Source organism: Pogoniulus pusillus, chromosome 7 (assembly GCF_015220805.1).
Source record: "Pogoniulus pusillus isolate bPogPus1 chromosome 7, bPogPus1.pri, whole genome shotgun sequence".
NCBI lineage: Eukaryota > Metazoa > Chordata > Aves > Piciformes > Lybiidae > Pogoniulus > Pogoniulus pusillus.
The window spans coordinates 25072643-25091708 of record NC_087270.1 but is presented as its reverse complement, the minus strand read 5'-3'; the positions used below and the strand labels follow the sequence as shown (position 1 = coordinate 25091708).

Below are 19066 nucleotides of genomic sequence, written 5' to 3'. Positions count from 1 at the left end.
CATTTAAAAGCACACAATGCCACTTCTGAAAAGTCCTGGGCTGAGAAGAATTAGTCTCTCTGGAAGGACTAAGAATTCCTAATTATAGGCAGCAAACCTTCCCCACAGAGTGACTCATGCCAGTGGTGGAAGCATCTTTGAGTAATTTTAGGAACAGGATCTTTACCCTGAGGGTGGTGGAACTCTGGAACAGGTTGCCCAGCAAGGTGGTTGTGGCCACATCTCCAGAGACATGCAAGGTCAGGCTCAAAGCAGCTATGAGCAACCTGATCTAATAGAGAATGTCCCTGCTGACTGCAGGGGGTCGGACTGGATGAGCTTTGGAGGTCCTCTTCCAATCCAAACCAATCTATGACTCTCATCAGGTTTGGATTTCTACCATCTCATTTAGACAAGGATCAAGCTTCAGAAATGTCTCCCTCTCTCTCTGGCTGCTATAAAAACACACAGGAAAAATAGCAAAGTTCTAGAGAAGAGGATGTAAGGATTAATTCTCACCAAACTTTCCTCACATTAGAAGAGTTGGTGGGGATAAAAATTAATTTTAAAAGTATGAAATGGAGCATCAGCCCTTCAAAGTAAGGCACAGGGTACAGAAGTAACTGCCAGCTTAACTGAGCTGTACATCACAGAGAGAGCTCCAGATGCCAGAAATTCAAAAGAGGAGAGAAATCAACCACTTGGGGCAATAGTGCAGGCCTCAAAACACCAGGACTAAGATACTCACACCTCTGTCAGTCTACACCTGTACTTCAGACACTTCTGCACATAAAATCCCAGCTAACCAGCAACAGCAGTGACTAGAGAATGCTCTGCCTTAACTGCAAATTTCTAACACCAGTGGGCAATGAACTGTGACTGGAGAAAGGTCTTTACTTGGGCAAAGAGAAAAAGTAGTAAGCAACCAAAACCATTGAAGCCTTCTCCCCTCCATTTCAGCCTCTGCTTCCATCCTGCTCTTTTCAAGAACGATTTAGACAACTCTGAAACTCACAGCAGAACCAGTAACACTCCAGTTCCTCCCAAAAGACCCAGGCCAGTACAGAATAAGGACTTGTGAAAGATGCCCCCTACCTCCTGCTTAACTCTTGCTCCCATACCCACTTTACTAGCTTTAGAGCTTAGCAACTGATTGGGAAAGTGAGAGCCAGAAAGTATGAAGTCAGCAGTGAAACCAGACGGTTCTGAGCGTTTGCTGGAAGAGAAGAAACTCTTTGGACACTGCCTTACAGCACCAAAATGAGGCAAGTGAAGCACAGCACTGATTCAGTGTTGGCAGCAGATATAAACACAGTGCTTATGCCTGATAGGATATCACTGTTAATGACAGCCTCAGTAAGGCCACATGCCAGGTCCCGCACTTGGGTCACAGCAACTCCAAGCAATGCTACAGGCCTGGGGTAGTGTAGCTGGAAAGCTGCCAGCAGAAAGGGACATGGGGGGTGTAATGGACAAGCAACTGAACAGGAGCCAGCACTGTGATTGTCCCCTTGGCCTCTGCTCTGGTGAGGCCACACCTCGAGTGTTGTGTCTAGTTCTGGGCACCTCATTACAAGAGGGATGTGGAGGTGCTGGAGGGCAAAGGAGGGCAACAGAGCTGGGAAGGGCCTGGAGAATAAATCTGATGAGGAGTGACCGAGGGAGCTGAGGATGGTTAGCGTGAAAGAGAAGAGGCCAAGGAGTCCTCATGGCTGTCTACAGCTACCTGAAAGGAGGTTGTGGAGAGGTTGGTGCTGGTCTCATCTCACAGGTAATTAGTGACACAACAAGAGGAATGGCCTCAAGCTGTGATTAGGGAGGTTTAGACTGGACACTAGGAAGAATTTTTTCCCAGCAAGAGTGGTCAGGCACTGGAATGTGCTGCACCGGGAAATGGTGGAGTCACCAAACTGGATGTGGTGCTTGGTGATACGGGTTTAATGGTGACCTTGGTAGAGATATGGATTGGACTTGGTGATCCTGAGGGGCTTTCCAACCAGGATGTCTGATTCCGAGAACCCAAAATCCATTGAAAGGCTAAATGAAGCAAAGAAGGAATCCCTTGCACTGGCAGCTACCATCAGCTAACCTGCAAAGTGAGATGAGCAGCTCTTACCTGAACCTTGATGTTTTGAATTTCTTCTTAGAGATCACTACAGGTGGCTTCTCCGAGTAATGCAGGCGCAGTCTGATTTCTGTCTGACACGTCAGCCACCCAGCATCCACAGTTTCAATCCCATCTGGCACACATGAAGCAGAGCAGAAAACATGTTAATCTCAGTTTAGGGAAACCTAGAGAGTTTAACACAGAGAAATGCCAACATCGGCTGCCCTCCTTAGCACCAGCCTTGCTCTGTAGTGTTTCCCAGCAGCTGGGTGCATGCTCTCACATGTCTTTTGTGCAAGCAGGCAACAGACACTGGAATTTTTTTGCTGGCTTTTAGAACCATAGCATTATTTTCCTTGGGAAAAATCCAACCACTCTCTATCTTCCTAGGCTGAGGCTAAGCCCTGACCCTGAGCACCACAGCTCTGCCTCTTTCAAACTCCTCCAGGCACAGGCATTCAACCACCTCCTAGGGTAGCCTCTGACAGGGAAGAAGTTTCTTCCTATATCAAACCTAAACCTTTCCAGGTGCAACTTGAGGACATTTTCTCTCCTTTTCCTAGGGAGAAGAGACCAACCCCTACCTGTCTCCAGCCTCCTTTCCGAGAGTTGTAAAGAGTCAGGTGGCCTCCACTCAGCCTCCTTTTCTCGAGACTAAACATCCCCAGCTCCCTCAGCTGCTCCTCCCCAGCCCCTCAATGTCTCTCCTGGAGTGAGACATAGCTCATCAACACCAGCGCCAGCAAAGCAGTGTAGGTCAGGACAAGATATAGCAAGAGCTATGATGGGGAAAAAGCACGGAGGAGGAGAATCCTCAGCCTAGCCATCAGGACAAGGAAAGCCCACAAGCAGGATAAGCAGAACACACAGGCTACCAGAGCAGATGCTGAAATAGAGCCTGGACTTGTGAAGAGCTCCTAGCAAAGCTGACAACATGAAGAGAAATGGAAAAGCTCTGAGCTGTATGAGACATGACAGCTACCTTAGGTGCCAAGGGATTGAGCATTAGGTGAGAGATGGGTGAGAACTACCTAAGTGAGACACAGGCAGGTGCAACATGAAACTTGAGCTTAGGAGAGGTTTAGGCAAATCTGTGTCTAACTGAAGAGGCAGGCTGAGTACCCTTAGTATAAGTGACTGTTTTCTAGGCAAGGGAATTTTGCTAAGGCTACGTTTGAAGAGAAACCAAACAGTCTCTTCTGTAGCTACAAACAGGCAGGGTCCTGATCTGAAGTTGGCACATTGCGACCTTTAAGACCAGGACTCTGATATTTCAATTCTTCCTGGCAGAAGTATGACAGCCCAGGTGTGAATGCACAAATGCTGGATGCAAAGACAACCATATAAGCAGAAAGAAGAAAAGAGGGAAAAAAAAAAAAGGAACAAAAAATACTCAATCAATCACTTCCAGGCAATTTCTGTCAGTATTTTTTTCCACCTCCAACACAATCTGGTTAAGATTAAACAGGTGGGAAAGAGGAAAGGCCAAAGGCTCTCACTTACTACGGATTCCGAAGTATCCATCGTCGATTGTGATTTCATTTTCTAGAATTAAAAGGAAGGGAAAAGAATGAAAGAAACTAATCAGTGTTCACATTGGAGAGAAGCGTTGCCAAGTTCAATTCATTCTACTTTGCCACTTCTAAAAACATACATCTAAGAAAAATGCAAAGGCAGAAAAGCAGAAACAGACAAAGAAGCAGCAGCTTTACTGTCGTCTCCTCTAAAGCCTTTCCCCCATCAATGCTATTGCTTAGTTTCTTCAAGAAAACTCAATCACACAGAATGCCATAAGCTGTTCTCTCTCAGGTAGCCTCAGCTGAGAAAAGCAATGTTGCAGCTCTCCCTAGCTTGCCGCAGCACTCTGTGATGCTCTCTTTCTCCTGCCAGAATCTTAAGATGCCTTTGTTGTTAGTGGCAAAGCCGTTGGAGTTTCTTGCAAGGAGACAAGAAAGCTGTCCTGCACATTTATGATTAGAGCTTATCCTGCCCCCGTGGAGAAAAACAGCCCAGGGTGAAATTTTCAACACACTCACTTCACCTTTACTTTCATCCTTGCCCTCTCCCATGTTCTAGGAACTGAAATCTTAAGGTACTAAGTAAACTCACCAGCAGTAACTGAACTGCAGCAGTCTAAACAAACTACACTGTCCTCAAAACAGAAAGCTTCCCAACATTTAGTCTCCACAGCCACTAATCCCATTCTTCCCTATGAAGAATCATGGACCTACCCTCAGTTTTTAATAACCACAGGCTAACTATATTTAGGATTATAATGACCAAGTGCTAACATCCTGAGTTTGCTGCATTCTCTTAAAGATTCCTCACGAAGCACTGAATATTACCTGGGGGAAAACAAAAATGAAGCTCAAGTGGTTGGTGTTATCCAAATTTAGAGAGAAAATCTAGACCCTGACAGAAAGGAGGACAAAATAAATCTGAAGTGTTTGATGTTATCCAAATTTAGAGGGGAAATCTAGATCCTGACAGAGGGGTGGACAAAATGAAGCTGAAGTGTTTGATGTTATCCAAATTTAGAGAGAAAATCTAGACCCTGACAGAGGGGAGGACAAAATGAAGCTGAAGTGTTTGATGTTATCCAAATTTAGAGAGAAAATCTAGACCCTGACAGAGGGGAGGACAAAATAAATCTGAAATGGTTGATGTTATCCAAATTTAGAGGGAAAATCTAGACCCTGACAGAAAGGAGGACAAAATGAAGCTGAAGTGTTTGATGTTACCCAATTTAGAGAGATAATCTAGACCCTGACAGAGGGGAGGACAAAATAAATCTGAAATGGTTGATGTTATCCAAATTTAGAGAGAAAATCTAGACCCTGACAGAGGGGAGGCTGTTTCCCTAGCTGGTTGGTAACAACTACAGAAACATAACCTTGCTACAGGAAGAGAGACACAACTAATTCAAGTGAAATTTAACATAAATTTGGACAATAAAAGGAGGGGACACATACGTCACCATGACCATGGGTAGTACCAGTCACTATGAACACAGTTGCTTTAACACCAGACACACTTTCAATGCATCAGAAGGTATTTAATAGATATGAACTGCTAAGTGCAGAGGAAAGAATCCCTTTCTACCCTAGAAAGGACAGCCATGACCCACGCTATCCCACAGGAGCACGGATGGAAATCCTAAGCTACATTCAAGGTTATTTCAGTCACTTCAAAATTTAAAAAGAGCCCCAAAACCAAACAAGTTTGTTCCCCTCTGCCTTGAAAAAAGCAAGAGGAACTTGCATGCAAACCTGCAAGCCACCTTTCCTTCCAGCAAAAGGTATTTCTGCCATGCTGCTGAGTAAGGAAACCCAGCAGTGCTTCAACTTACATGAATACATTCACTTAAAGAAGCCTTACTCGGAACTGTTGCTTTTAAAAACTTTCCTGATGAAAAAGTAGTTGAATAAAAACCAGCAGTGACTTTGTACCACCCCCTCCCCAACATTTCCTCTGGAAAGAAAATAAGTAGAAGTAAAACAATAATAATATGGATCCTTAGTCTCAAAGAATTAAGCTTACAGAAAATGATTAACATTCCAAATAAAGTTTAAAAAAACATTAACAAACACCCAAACCAACCAACCCCAAAAACCCACATAATGTTAAGGGTGGCAGCAAAAAAAAATCCACATCCACTCCACTTTTAAGCCTCTTACTTATATTTTGAGAGTAAGGCCCATGTTGTGCAAAAAAAAAACCCCACGACCCCAAAACAACCAAACACCCCAAAACTTTATACCTCCAACATATTAACCATTTAAAACTATCATTATCCATCCCTCTAAAAACCAATGTGCAGCATATTAGCAGTCTTATGTATATGCCTCAAACAGATGCAGTTGATGCCCATACCTAAAGGGGTAATTGATCGTGGTTGTAGATGAGTCTCCCACGTGTGAACTATGACTTCGCAGGGACCATCGATAGTCTGTAATTTAAAAGTTAAATGTCTTGCAATAATTTCTTTTGGTAGATCTGATTTGTTTTTTGTTTTTGTTTTTTTGTTTTTTTTCCTCTACCCATGAAGCTGTTTGGGATGGTTGTGAGCTAAATCTTACAGGTTTAAGAGAGAAAAACAAGAAGGTAGGGTGGGGACAGAGAGAGAGAGAGAGACAAATAAAAAGAGAAAGCAAGCAGGTCAGGTTTGGTTTTACCCCTGCAGGTGACAAGGTGAAGAGGTTACATGGAGTTATTACATGTCTACATCTTACAGCTACTCTGCAGGACTTGCTTCAGTTTCCTTCCAATCCAAAACCCCACAGTGTCTCTGGACTCATTCAGCATGCTGCCTTTTGGTTTTCCCTTAAGATTTCTGAAGAAAACATCTCCCACATCTCTAATTCCAAACAGCACTCAGCATCTACGCATCCAGTTAGCGGTTTCAAGGGGTGGGGTTCTTCTCTCACAACTTGCTTGTCTATAAAACCCAATCATGTCAGTTGTGGTGCAGAAGAGCTTCTTTAGCAGCTAACTGAAACCTCGATGCAAGGAATTTTGCTGTGTCAGAAAGAAAAGGGCATGACACAGTCCAGTTGAGTCAGCAGCGAAGCCCCTGAAAGCAAAGCCCCTCTTTGGGAGTAGGATAATCTATGCTTCTATGAGATCAGATTCTCTCATCAAAAGTAACAAATTATTTTTTGGAAGTAGGGTAAATCAGATTCTTTCATCAACAGTTAACAAATCACTGTCCCTCAAAAGGCTACATCTGATGACAAAGACAGCCCAAAGTCAGACAGTCAGAACTACCCTATCTCTTCTTTCAGAACGGTCTCAGTTTGAAACAGCTTTCTAGGTCAAAGCTTTCAGGTAATCAGTGGAAGGTAATCAAGAGGAAGGAGATGTTTGATTCCCAGCTCAGTTTCTCTTCACACCGTGTGATTTCTGTAAGCAGTCATTAGAAGCCCTGTCCAGTCACTGCAGAGCTTCTCATTTTGGTGCTTTGGGTCCAAGTCACTCTTCTTTTCAAAAAGACTAGCTACTCTTGCCAGGAGTCATCTAAGCCTAAATGCCAACTTGTCCTCCTCGATCAGAAACCTATTTACAAGGACACCCAGAGAAGCTTCAAACCCAGCAGGGTAAGGAAGGTACCATAAGACTTTGTTATCTCTCAGTTCACTGAAGAAATGCTTTAGCAGCAGCTGGGATTTCTTGCCACAGTTCCAACACCTGGCACCTGCTATGCTTTTGGAGCCAACAGCCAACATCGAGGACTTTAAAAGCACCCAGGAAGTGGGACTTGGTCTGCGAGTCTCAGCTAAAAGCAAATTCAGTTCTTCCAAGGAATTTTGAAGCATCTCTACTGAAGAGCCACGCCAGAATAAACCACACATGTTTACAGAGATGGTTTAAAGATAGGATGGGTCTAAATACCACTCAAACGATGCTATTGGCATCACCTTATTCCTGCTGCAGGGCAGCTTTAATTTGATGCTCACTTCCTTACCTGCTGCCACAACCCCTGCTCTGACAGATTTCTAGCAGGAGAGCTAATAAATAAGAAGCTGCTTCGCCCTTCTTTCACAGCAGAGCCACATTTGCACAGCATGACCTCAGTTTCTGAAGCTGAAGTTGTTTTGCAGCTGCCTTTTCCTAACACCAGAGCCAGCTGCCAGCTCTCCAGGAAGGCTGGGGAGGGACTATTGACAAGTTCTTGTAATGACAGGATGAGGAAGAATGGGTTTAAACTGGCAGAGGGGAGATTTAGACTTTATGTTAGGAATATGCTCTTTACAGTGAGGGTGGTGAGACATTGGCATGGGTTTGCCCAGGGAGTTTGTGGATGCTTGCTCCCTGGAAGTGTTAAAGGTCAGGTTGGATAAGGCCTTGAGCAACCTGTTCTAGTGGGAGTTGTCCTGGCCTATGGTAGGGGGTTGGAACTGGATGAGCTTTGAGGTCACTTCCAACCTAAACCATTCTGTGACTACCAAGTCTGTCCTAACACAGATGAACCTCCTTTCTTCATGAGCTAAGCAAAGTTTTCCCTTTGCAGACTTGCCCAACACGTTGTATTAAAATACCAAGACAGCTCTATTTTTTATACTACTGTAACTCTACATTTTAACTCTAGGTTCTAAACTTAGGAACGAGAAATTGAGTAGCATCATCCCAACAATAAGCACAATGTGCTAGACAGGTTGAGCAAAATGCCATCCCCCAAAAGTAACACATTCTGATGTACTCTTGATCCTGCATTGAAGCCCAGAAACCCTCAGTGCTTGGCACACTGAGAGCCACCTGGAATAAAAGGCAATGGATTAGAGACCAAGCACAAACAGGACCAAGAGTTCTCTCACAACCCCTGCTCAGACTCTCTATTTCCAGGCATTTTAGTTGTGTTTTCATTAGAGGTAACATAAGCCCCTGTGTTCCCTTGAGGTTACCATGCTGATGTCATTTCAGTGGCACACACTGAGCACATCTAAACATCAACTCAGATGGAGGAGAAGCAGGTATTTCAGCAACATTACCTAAAGAGCCAGCCTCTGCTAGGAGAGTCTTAAAGGGCATCTACCCAAATGTCACATCCAGCACCCCAGTGACATTACAGAGGTGGCACTGGAGGACATGGATCCCTCTCTACTAAGACAGACCAGTGGGACTTTTCTAACAGCAAATCCATTAAAATTCTGTCACTTGATTTTTATGTAACTAATCACAGAATGGTTGGAAAGGATCTCTGAAGATCATCGAGTCCATCTGATGCAATTTTAAAGTTCTTAAGGCACACTCCACAAATTTCTTTTCACTGTCAGAAGCTGAGGGTATCCTGCCAGCAGGCATCAGACACTTGAAATTAAGGCTGAAGTGCTTATGCAGCATCACGTGCCAGAGGTTCAAAGCAGCCTAATGCACAATCTGGCATGAAGTGCTTGGCAACAATTTAAAACAGTAATGAAAAAGACATTGTGGGCATTTTAAATGACAGTTCAGGAGCTCCCTACTTCCTGAATCAAGGCAATGGGACAGAGGAGGCATGGAGGAAAAAAAACCAAGAAAAAAAAGATCTCCAAACCTCCACACAAATGCATTTTGCTTCTGAAAACAGTGTTTCAAGACCATTCATCTACTTCAACTGCTAATGCTGGATGGCTGACAAAAGCCTCTCTGGATTTCTGTATCATGCAAGAGACAAATAACTAAACACCATCAGCCACGGTAAGATTCTGTGCAAGGCAACAGCTTATAAACTGCAGCACAGAAACTCAAATTGCAAGGCAACAGCATATAAAATTAATTAAAGCAGGCAGTTTATACCTCCTGGGCTTTTGGGCCCAGAATTTCTAGCTTCAGTATTTTCTATCTGCTGCCTCAGGGCAGTGAGGGTAGAGGTGTTCCTTTGTTATTATGAGGTTGCCCAGTCTAGCAAAAAGCTTTTCTAGAGCACTCTAGTGCTAAAAGAAATTGCTGACTCTAGACAGAAGTTTCACCTTCATTGACACATTCCAAGAATTTGGTTTATTTACACTTTGGAAAATGACATTTTCAGTCTCATTTGAACTCTCTCTAACTAAGCACCAGTCTCAGCAGTGTGGAAAAGAATAAATGTTTACTAGACTCAGTTTTACAAGTCCTGCTACATGCATGGATGACTTAATTCCTTGACAGAAATAACCCTAAACACTGCATGCTTCTTCACTGCTGGGAAAGCAAAGAAAAGACAGCTTAATAGAATAAGGTATTCATCATACCTTACAGAGGATCGAGGATGAGCAGACAGCTGGAGCTGCTCTGCTATGGGAGAGTTGGGGCTGCTCAGTCTGGAGAGAAGGCTCCCAGGAGACCTTATTGTGACCTGCCAGGATCTGAAGTGGGCTACAAGAAAGCTGAAGAGGGATGTTTTAGGCTGTCAGGTAGTGATAGGAGTGGGGGGAATGGATCCAAGCTAGAGGAGGGCAGATTTAGATTAGACATTAGTAAGAAGTTCTTGACCATGAGGGTGGTGAGGGACTGGCACAGGTTGCCCAGGGAGGTGGTGGAAGCCTCAACCCTGGGTGTTTTAGGGCCAGGCTGGATGTGGTTCTGGACAACCTGATCTAGTGTGGGATGTGCCTGCCCACAACAGGGATTTGGAGCTGGATGATCTTTGAGGTCCCTTCCAACCTTGACAATTCTGTGATTCTATGGGCTGGAAGGGACCTCCTAAGGTCATCCAGTCCAAACCCCTCTGTATTCAGCAGGGGCATCCCCAAATAGATCAGGTTGCAGAGAGCCCTGCTGAGCCTCACTTAGAATATCTCCAGGGATAGGCAACCTGTTCCAGCGTTCCACCACCCTCATGGTAAAGAACCTTTCTCCTAAAATTACTCATAGATGCTTCCATCACTGGCATGAGTCGCCCTGTGGGGAAGGTTTGCTGCCTATAATTAGGAATTCTTAGTCCTTCCAGAGAGGCTGATTCTTCTCAGCCCAGGACTTTTCAGAAATGGCATTGTTTACTTTTAAATGATGGTCCTTTGGGGTTTGAGGGACTTAATGGTGCCTTCAGACTCTCCAGTTTATGTCTGACAGTTCTGTGATTTCCCTGACTGTTTCCAAAGATGCAGCATGCAAACAGTGCAGATAAAAACATGGCAAGATCCTCATAATAAGGTAACTGGTACCAAATTGTTTAAGAGAAGAACAAACCTCATGTAAAACTATTTACATCACTGTCTTAGTTCATCAAGTGACTCTTACCAGCCTGGAGAAGACTCCAGGGGGTCCTTAGAGCTACCTTCCAGCAACTGAAGGGATCCTACAGGAAGGCTGCAGAGGGACTTCAGCTGAGGGCATCTATAGACAGGCCAAGGAGGAATGGTTTGAAGCTGAGGCAGAGCAGGGTTAGACTGGAGCTGAGGAAGAAGTTCTTCAGTAGGAGGGTGGTGACACTCTGGCACAGGCTGCCCAGGGAGGTTGTGGATACATCCTGGCCTTGAGCAGCCAAGTCTATTTGCAAAGTGTCCCTGCCCATGGCTGGGGGGGGGGGGTGGAGTAGATGACCTCTCAGATCCCTTCCAACCCCACCCACTCTGTGAATCATTAAGATGTTTACAGTGTAGGAAAAGCTCTTGTTATACAGGAGTCAAGAGTTGCACCAGTTTTATGGTGAAGTGTTCTCTGTGCATCTATTTGTCTTCCTACAGAAATGCTGTGGGTTTCAAGATGCTCTCTTTACACCATCACAGCCACGTTCACACCAAAATGCTTTGGTGCAAACCAGCTAAACTCCCATGATGCTGTCCCAGCCTTCAAGAGCAATAATTTAGCAGAGATCAAATGGTGACTTGTTTTAAAGGCAGGAAAGTGAAATACTTGCTTCCCCCTCCCTCTCCAAAAAAAGTGAATTATTACCTTGCATCTAGTCTGTGGCAATACTTGGGATGATGTGAGAGCTATTGTTTCTCTGTATAAACAGCTCACCCTCAGCTTTCCCACCATATCCACCTCAAGCATCTTTAGATGCAGTTGATATAAGAAAGGAAAGGAACAGTAGCTTAAGTCAGATCTGTCTTTGGCATGATTTGCTTGCTTATGTGGTGTCAAATTCCTATGTTCAGACCTTAACATGCATTTGAGACTACACAGGTGGTTCAAGTGACCCTTCTACAGACCATGGCACTGATTTGAAAGGCTCACACTGCTTGAGGGTTGATATATGTAGCAAGCCTATCAACTTTAGGAGATCACCACAAGCAAGACCTAATGTGAATAAAGACATTAAAAACACTTCAGCTTGAAAGCATCTTTTGAGAGGTGTTAATGCTGAAGTTCTCCACGTGCTGTCTGACTTCCACTATATTCCTGATAGAACAGAGGGATTTTGCTTTTTCTCACTGTTCTTCAATGAATTTTACAGGAAGAAGAAGAAAACATTGTCACATCTTTTCTTCAAAGGACTTCTAAGCATTCAAGTCCTGCGCACTTCACAGGGACAGGCCAGACACCACTAAACCTTGATGACCATATTCACATTTTGTTCTGAAGAGTGGCTCTATTTTGTTTTCCCCTCCTTTTTAACCCATAGCAGCTCTTAATGCTGGTATTCCATAAAATTCCTACTTACCTTGGCAGACTCTGCAGCACACGGCACATAAGAGCGTGCACGATACAGAGCACCTACTTGAAGAAACACACTCACCAACACACATCATAAGCTTTGGCACAGGTTACACCACCAACTGCCTGGCCTAGGAGCATGTTTGCTGCCAGCCTGCTGGCACTAAGGCTGCTGCTCTTCCTTACATTTTAAACTCGTGGGCATTTGCAAAAGGAAAAAAAAGAATGAGTCCTGTGAGAGCTGTAAGAATTGATCTGCTTTTGGCTTCAGGAAAAGATCTCTCTTATTGTCCTTCCCTTCCTTTGCCTCAGCAGTTTCAGATGAGGCTGTTTCACATGCAGCAATGAAAACAGAGTTGCAGTCTTTCATGCTTCTTTGAAAACCAGCACCCTTCACTAAACTGGCAGCTCTGTCAGGTGTTTCCTCCATGAAAGAAAGGATAGGCCAGCTAACAAAAACTTAACATGCTCTGGACAGCCATTTAATGTCCTTAAAAGGCACAGAGCAGATGATTCTCTAACTCTTTTGCACATTTAGCTACAGCCTCCATAATGCTGATTTCAGTAAAGAACTCCAGCCCAGGGTGAATAGCTACAGGATATTAATGGAGTAGGACAGACAGCAAAGTGTGTTAAATGGGTTATTTCTTACAGGTGTTACTTGTCATTAATAAGAACTAAGTGGCTGCTTGCTCTCCCAGACCACTTCAAGGTTCCCTCATCCCTGGTCCCTTACCCTAGTATGAACTCTACAGACAAGCATCCAGCCACGTACACTCAACTCACATGCACCTCTGACATTAGTACCTGCAAAAACACATCTGTGTCTGCCTTGGGCTTCCCCCTCCTTCTCCCAAGTCATGCAAATCCCTGGGTACATACCTAGAGAAAAGACTGAGACAGCCCATTCCTTGGTTTACCTTTGAGATTAGCACATGTTAACTACACAGCACAAAAGCTGGTTAGTATTTCTCATGCTTCACAAGAAACATCTGCACTCCTTTTAAGCCCTGTAGTGGACCAGGTAAATTTCAACACCTGCTCACACCGAGCAGTGTTCTCCTGCTAGCACCTGCTTACATGCTTGGGATTCTTGCCCTGTTGAAGTCCAGGTCCAATTCTAAGTGTAGAAGTCATTGTGACTCCACTAGAGCTGATGAGAGCCCCACCACACTGTTCAAGCTTTCTAGCAGCATCAGGCACCTGACTAGCACTGGGGTTTTTCAAACCCTAACTGCCATGAGAGAAAGAAAAAACTGAACCACAATGAAGGTAAGAGCAGATGGTCATGCATTGCCCCAGGTGAACTGTCTGCACCTCCACAAGTGCTTCAGCATTTCACAGGTTGCAACTGAAGATTTGTTTCTAAAAAAAGCTAAAAGTTTAACTCCAAAATTCTTTTTTTTTTACTCCCAAGATGGGCAATTTTTGGACTGAAGAGGAGCCAATTTAAGCTAGAACACGTTGTACATACCTTAGGTTCTAGGAAGTATCCTTTAAAGTAGCGATACCAAACGGGAACTCCTCTAGGAAGCTCTACTGTAGCTTTCCATAACTGACTGTGAGGGGAAAAACAAACATCACACCAAAACCAAACAGTTTCAAATACAGCCTAGCAGCCACCTCAGTTTTACCTCTGTCCTAAGGGATACTCTCAAACAAAGTTTAGCCTGTTGCTGCATTAAAGGTTTTTTGCAAGATGACTGAACTTGTAAGAAGCACCAAGAAATACTTAGAACTGAAACTGCACTTTCCAACCTGCAGGTCTGAAGTGCTCTGCTCTAGCAAGAATTCTCATCTTCATCTAATAGCTGGGGAAAACATGATGCAATAAGCCAAGAGCTTGACCAAGATTACTCAGCAAGTCCCTGGCAGAATTCTAAATGGATCCTTTGAGCCCTGTTTTCTGGTACCATACAAAAAGCAACAGGCAGAGCATGACGTTAAGGAAACAATTCCCCTGCTGCATGTCAACTTCTCTCACGTACTGTCATGCATCTACACACACAAATCACTTTAGAGTATTAATGCAACTCTCTGACAGTCTTCTCCCTTATAGCCACAATAACAACTCATCAAGGTTAAAAAGGAAATAAATAACTGAACACTTCCTATAATGTGCTACACAGTTTACAAGACTGAGAATTATCCATAGCAGTTTCTTATTCAAAATGTCCACAATTAAACCACTAAAATACAGCAGCTACAGGGGGAGAAGTCTCTTCTGTAAAGCATACTCAAACATTTTCTTAAGAGGCACTCCTAAGTATTCAAAACATTCAAGGGCAACACATCCAAAGGCTTGGAGTGATAGGACAAGGGGCAATGGTTTGAAAGTGGAGCAGGGCAGTTAGGTTGGATCTGAGGAGGAAGCTGTGCACAAGCAGAGTGGTGAGACACTGGCACAGGCTGCCCAGGGCTGTGCTTGAGACCCTGTCCCTGCAGACATTCAAGCTCAGCCTTGCTGTGTCCCTGTGCAGCCTGCTCTAGCTGGAGGTGTCCCTGCTGAGTGCAGAGGGGTGGACAAGACACCTTTAGAGGGTTCCCTTATAACCCAGTGCAGTTTGTAACTCTATGAACCCCAAGAAAAACTGGAGAGCTTTACTAACAGTATGAGTAGCTTGAGGCACTTGCAAAGGGACAAGCTAAACCCCCAAACCCCAACTTACCGATCGTCGGTTTGCAGGACCACGGCAGCTTGCGGATTCCAGCTGCCCAAAGCACTGCAGCTCCCACATATGGCAAAGACCTCTCCTAGGAAAACCCCCAAAAGAAATAGAAACCCCCCAAATCATCAGTACACAAGACTCCCCAGAATTATCAGTGCATCCCACACAGTCAAACCTTCACACTTTAAATACATACACAGAACCACCAAACCGACCTCCCTCTTCCCAGCTCAAAAAACAGTTTTGGGTGGGGGGAAACGCAAGCATGTACTTCAACTTCATCTGGACCTCACAGAGGGAGGGAATACAGAATCACAGAAACTTAAGAGGTTGGAAGGGAACTCCAGAGATCATCCAGTCCAACCTCCCTCCCAAGGCATCATCCCCTAGGGTAGTTCAAACAGGAATGAATCCAGGTGGGGTTGGAAAGCCTCCAGAGAAAGAGACTGCAACCCCTCTGAGCAGCCTGCTCCAGGGCTCTGGCACCCTCACTGTAAATAAGTTTCTCCTCCTGTTGAGGCAAAACCTTCTCTGTACCAATTTGTAGCTGCTGCACCTTGGCTTATTGCTGCTAACCACCAAAGACAGATTGGCCCCAGCCACTTGACACCTACCACTCAGATATTTGTACACATGGATCAGATCTCCTCTCAGCCTTCTCTTCTCCAGACTAAACAGCCCCAGGACTATCAGACTCTCCTCATAGGGGAGATGCTCAAGTCCTCCAGTCATTTTTGTGGCTCTCCACTGGACTCTCTCCAGCAGTTCCCTGTCTGTCTTGCACTGGGGAGCCCAAAACTGGACACAGTATTCCAAGTGTGGTCTCACCAGGGCAGAGAAGAGGGGCAGGAGAACCTTCCTAGTTCCACTGGCCACACTCTTACTGATGCATCCCAGGATGCCATTGGCACTCTCACTGCCCATCCTAGCCATTAAGAGATGGCTTCCAAAATGCCCTGCAGAAATACTGTTCAAAAATCACTGGAAACGCAGCAAAATGCAATATGCTTATTCACAGAATAGCTCAGGTTGGAAGTGACCTCTGAGATCATCTTCTCCAACCCCCCTGCCACTCCTGTTGAGAGGGACACCTCTCAACAAGACTTGGTTATGCAAGGTCTCATCCAACCTGGCCTTGAAATCCCCAGGGAGGAGGCAGCCACAACCTCTCTGGGCAGCCTGTTTCCCAGAGTCTCACCACCCTCCTACTGCAGAACGTCTTCCTCAGATCCAGTCTAACCCTGCCCTCCCTCAGCTTCAAACCATTCCCCCTTGGCCTGCCTCTTGATACCCTCAGGAAAGATCCCTCTGCAGCCTTCCTGTGGGATGCCTTCAGGCACAGTCAGGCAGCTCTAATATCCCCCTGGAGCCCTCTCTCCAGGCTGGACAAGCCCGTTTCCCTCAGCCTGTCCTCACAGCAGAGCTGCTCCAGCCCTTGGATCATTTTTGTGGCCTCCTCTGGCCTTATTCTAGCAGCTTTGTGTCCTTCTTCTGCTGGGGATAGCAGATCTGGAGGCAGGATTGGAGGTGGGCTTTCAGCAGAGCAGAGTAACAGGTAAAAAGAGAACCATTTTCCCCCCTATATTCTGTATTTTTTTTAATGTGTGTGCAAATACACTCACAGCAGTGAGTAATGCATGTCTGAAACCAGAGATCTCTACAACTGACCCAAACAGCCTAAAAAGCACAGACAAGCAGGAGGTTGCTAGCCCCAGGAGCTGCAGACAAACAAAATAAAAGCCTACACTCAAGCCAGGAAGTGCCTGAGATGATTTGTTCCTAAAAGCACTTCACTGACAGAGCTGTAGAGACCATCTGGAACTGCAGTCCCTTTTCTGGTCAAATCTGTTGTTCCAACTCAAATGAAGAAGTCAAGCTCGCTGGATGCTCACTGCAAGCACACCCTCGCAGACCACAATCAGCTGGCTCAGTACAATCACTCTACAATTTGCTGCATGCAGTTGCCTGGGTCAGGTGCTGCACCTTTTCACCTCTGTACTGTGCATCATAGCTTGGTTTGACAGGGGAGGGAAAACCACCTGAATACCACACAGTCAGATCTTCTGGCTGGAGGTATCCAAGAGCAGGCTGGATTGTATTAGTATCTCTTTAAAATAGCAGCAGGCAGTATATCTTAAGTGTACACGCTGGCCAATCTCTGAAGTGCCATCTCAATGACACTCCTCTCAGTAGAAGCTGCCTATCAGGAGAGTGTTCTGGCCTTTTTAAAACAAACTCTTTGTTTCATATCTAAAGGGTGAAGGTTAAGAGGTGATAGAACAAGGAGCAGTGGGCACAAACTGGAACACCTGAAGTTTCACCTAAATGTAAGGAAAAAACTTCATTTCAAGGGTGGCACAGCCCTGGAGCATGTTGTCCAAAGAAGTTGTGGAGTCTCCACCTCTGGAGGTCTTCCAAACCCACATGGATGTGTTTCTGTGTGAGTTAGCAGAGCAGCTGGATTAGATGATCTCCAGAGGTCCCTTCCAACCCCCACTGCTCTGTGATTCTGTCTCTCTCTGCAACAATCTTGCTAGCAACGGTGCCATCAGAACAATGAAGCAATGCTCTGAACAAGGCAAAACCAGCAGGGCTTGCAATGCTCCATTGCAGATAGCTCAGTGCTTTAGAGATACCTTACTGCTTGCTTTGATCCAAGGTCAATTTTCTCTTTGAAGTCTTCTCCAGACTGCTCTACAACCACTTCTCCCTACTGAGGGCTGCATGTCCCAATCAAATGGGAGAAACATGGCAGAGGTCTCAGATGGGGCAGCTGCCAACCCTTCCAAGAAGTAATTATCTTTCTTTTTTCCCCAAAAACTGTGACAGACATTTGATGCCATCTGGAATTAGTCTGTAACAGGAATTTTGCTAATCTGTCCATGCACCCACACTCATCTGTATCTTTTATGTAACCACCAATTACTTTTTTTGGTGACTTTCCTTTCAAAGTTCCTAAAGACAAAGGTCAAAGTAAGAAGCACAACTTGTCACCGCTAAGTCTGAGTGTTCTACATGATGTTCTACACCTTCTGTTCCTCATTCAGATTATGGAATTTATTTTACACACTTCTTCTCCAGACAGAAGAGTGAATTAAGCTGCACATTTTCTGTCTGTAACTCCTAGTAGAGTTAAAAGGGGCATTAAGAAGAGTGTCCAGCAGACCGAAGGAGGTTCTCCTCCCTCTCTGCTCTGCCCTGCTGAGATCTCACCTGGAATACTGCATCCAATTCTGGGCTCCCCAGATCAACAGGGACAAGAATCTGCTGGAGAGAGTCCAAGGGAGAGCTGCAAGGATGCTGAAGGGCCTGGAGCACTGCCTGATGAGGAGAGGCTGAGAACCCTGAGGCTGCTTAGTCTGCAGAGGAGAAGGCTGAGAGGGGACCTGAGCAATGTCTATCAATAGCTGAGGGCTGGGGGTCAGGAAGGAAGGGACAGGGACAGCTTCTGCTCACTTGTGCCCTGGCATAGGACAAGGGATGGAAACTGCAGCACAGGAAGCTCCACCTCAACAGGAGGAAGAACTTCTTGACCATAAGGGTGTCAGAGCCCTGGCACAGGCTGCCCAGAGAGGTTGTGGAGTCTCCTCCTGTGGAGCCTTTCCAGCCCTGTCTGGATGTGTTCCTGTGTGACCTGTGCTGGATTCTCTGGTCCTGCTCTGGCAGGGGGGTTGGCCTAGAAGCTCTCCAGAGGTCTTTGCAATCCCTAACATCCTGTGATCCTATCACATCTTGTTATGGAGAATTTTCAAAAGGAGACAGAATAAAATCCAGAACAAGCACATCCATGCAGGTCTGACTACCACGGTCCACAAGGACGATACTCAGAGTAAGATGTCACTCAAGACAGAACGTTGGTTTTACAACAAAGATAACCTTTTCAGGTAGCATCAAAATCTACAGCATGTTTGAAGAAAAAGGCAGAATTACCAAATCTAATTTTTAAATTCCTAAATGAAGCTTGGTAACTCCTGTGCTTTACATCCACTTATTCTGCTGTTTAAACCAGCATCTCCTCCTGCCTCCGAGGAAATCAGACCAGCCAAGCTTTTCAATGTTCATCCATTCAGTTTTATTCTAGTTAAACCATTCAAAGAGATGAGAAAATGTGTTTTGGGTACCTGGTACTGATGGCCCTCTTACTTCAAAAGTTACTTGAGAAGTCATATTTGCAGAGCTGTTGTCTTAGGATAGCTGCAATCTCCTACAGTGGGAGAAAAAAAGGGATTACATTTCAGGAACAAGACATTACATC

General features: G+C 45.0%; 1 protein-coding gene across 2 annotated transcripts in view; it reads right to left on the bottom strand.

The window, feature by feature from the left end:
* Nucleotides 1–19066, bottom strand: part of GPCPD1 (glycerophosphocholine phosphodiesterase 1) — a 56678-nt gene that overhangs the window by 27056 nt on the left and 10556 nt on the right. For both annotated transcript variants that reach the window (XM_064146241.1, XM_064146242.1), the window contains exons 2-7: nt 18933–19015; nt 14812–14896; nt 13617–13701; nt 5960–6035; nt 3590–3631; nt 2096–2219 (exon numbers count right to left, since the gene is read on the bottom strand). In XM_064146241.1, coding sequence (XP_064002311.1) covers nt 2096–2219; nt 3590–3631; nt 5960–6035; nt 13617–13701; nt 14812–14896; nt 18933–18978 — 458 coding nt within the window. In that variant the 5' untranslated portion in view covers nt 18979–19015. The remainder of the gene's footprint in view (nt 1–2095; nt 2220–3589; nt 3632–5959; nt 6036–13616; nt 13702–14811; nt 14897–18932; nt 19016–19066) is intronic.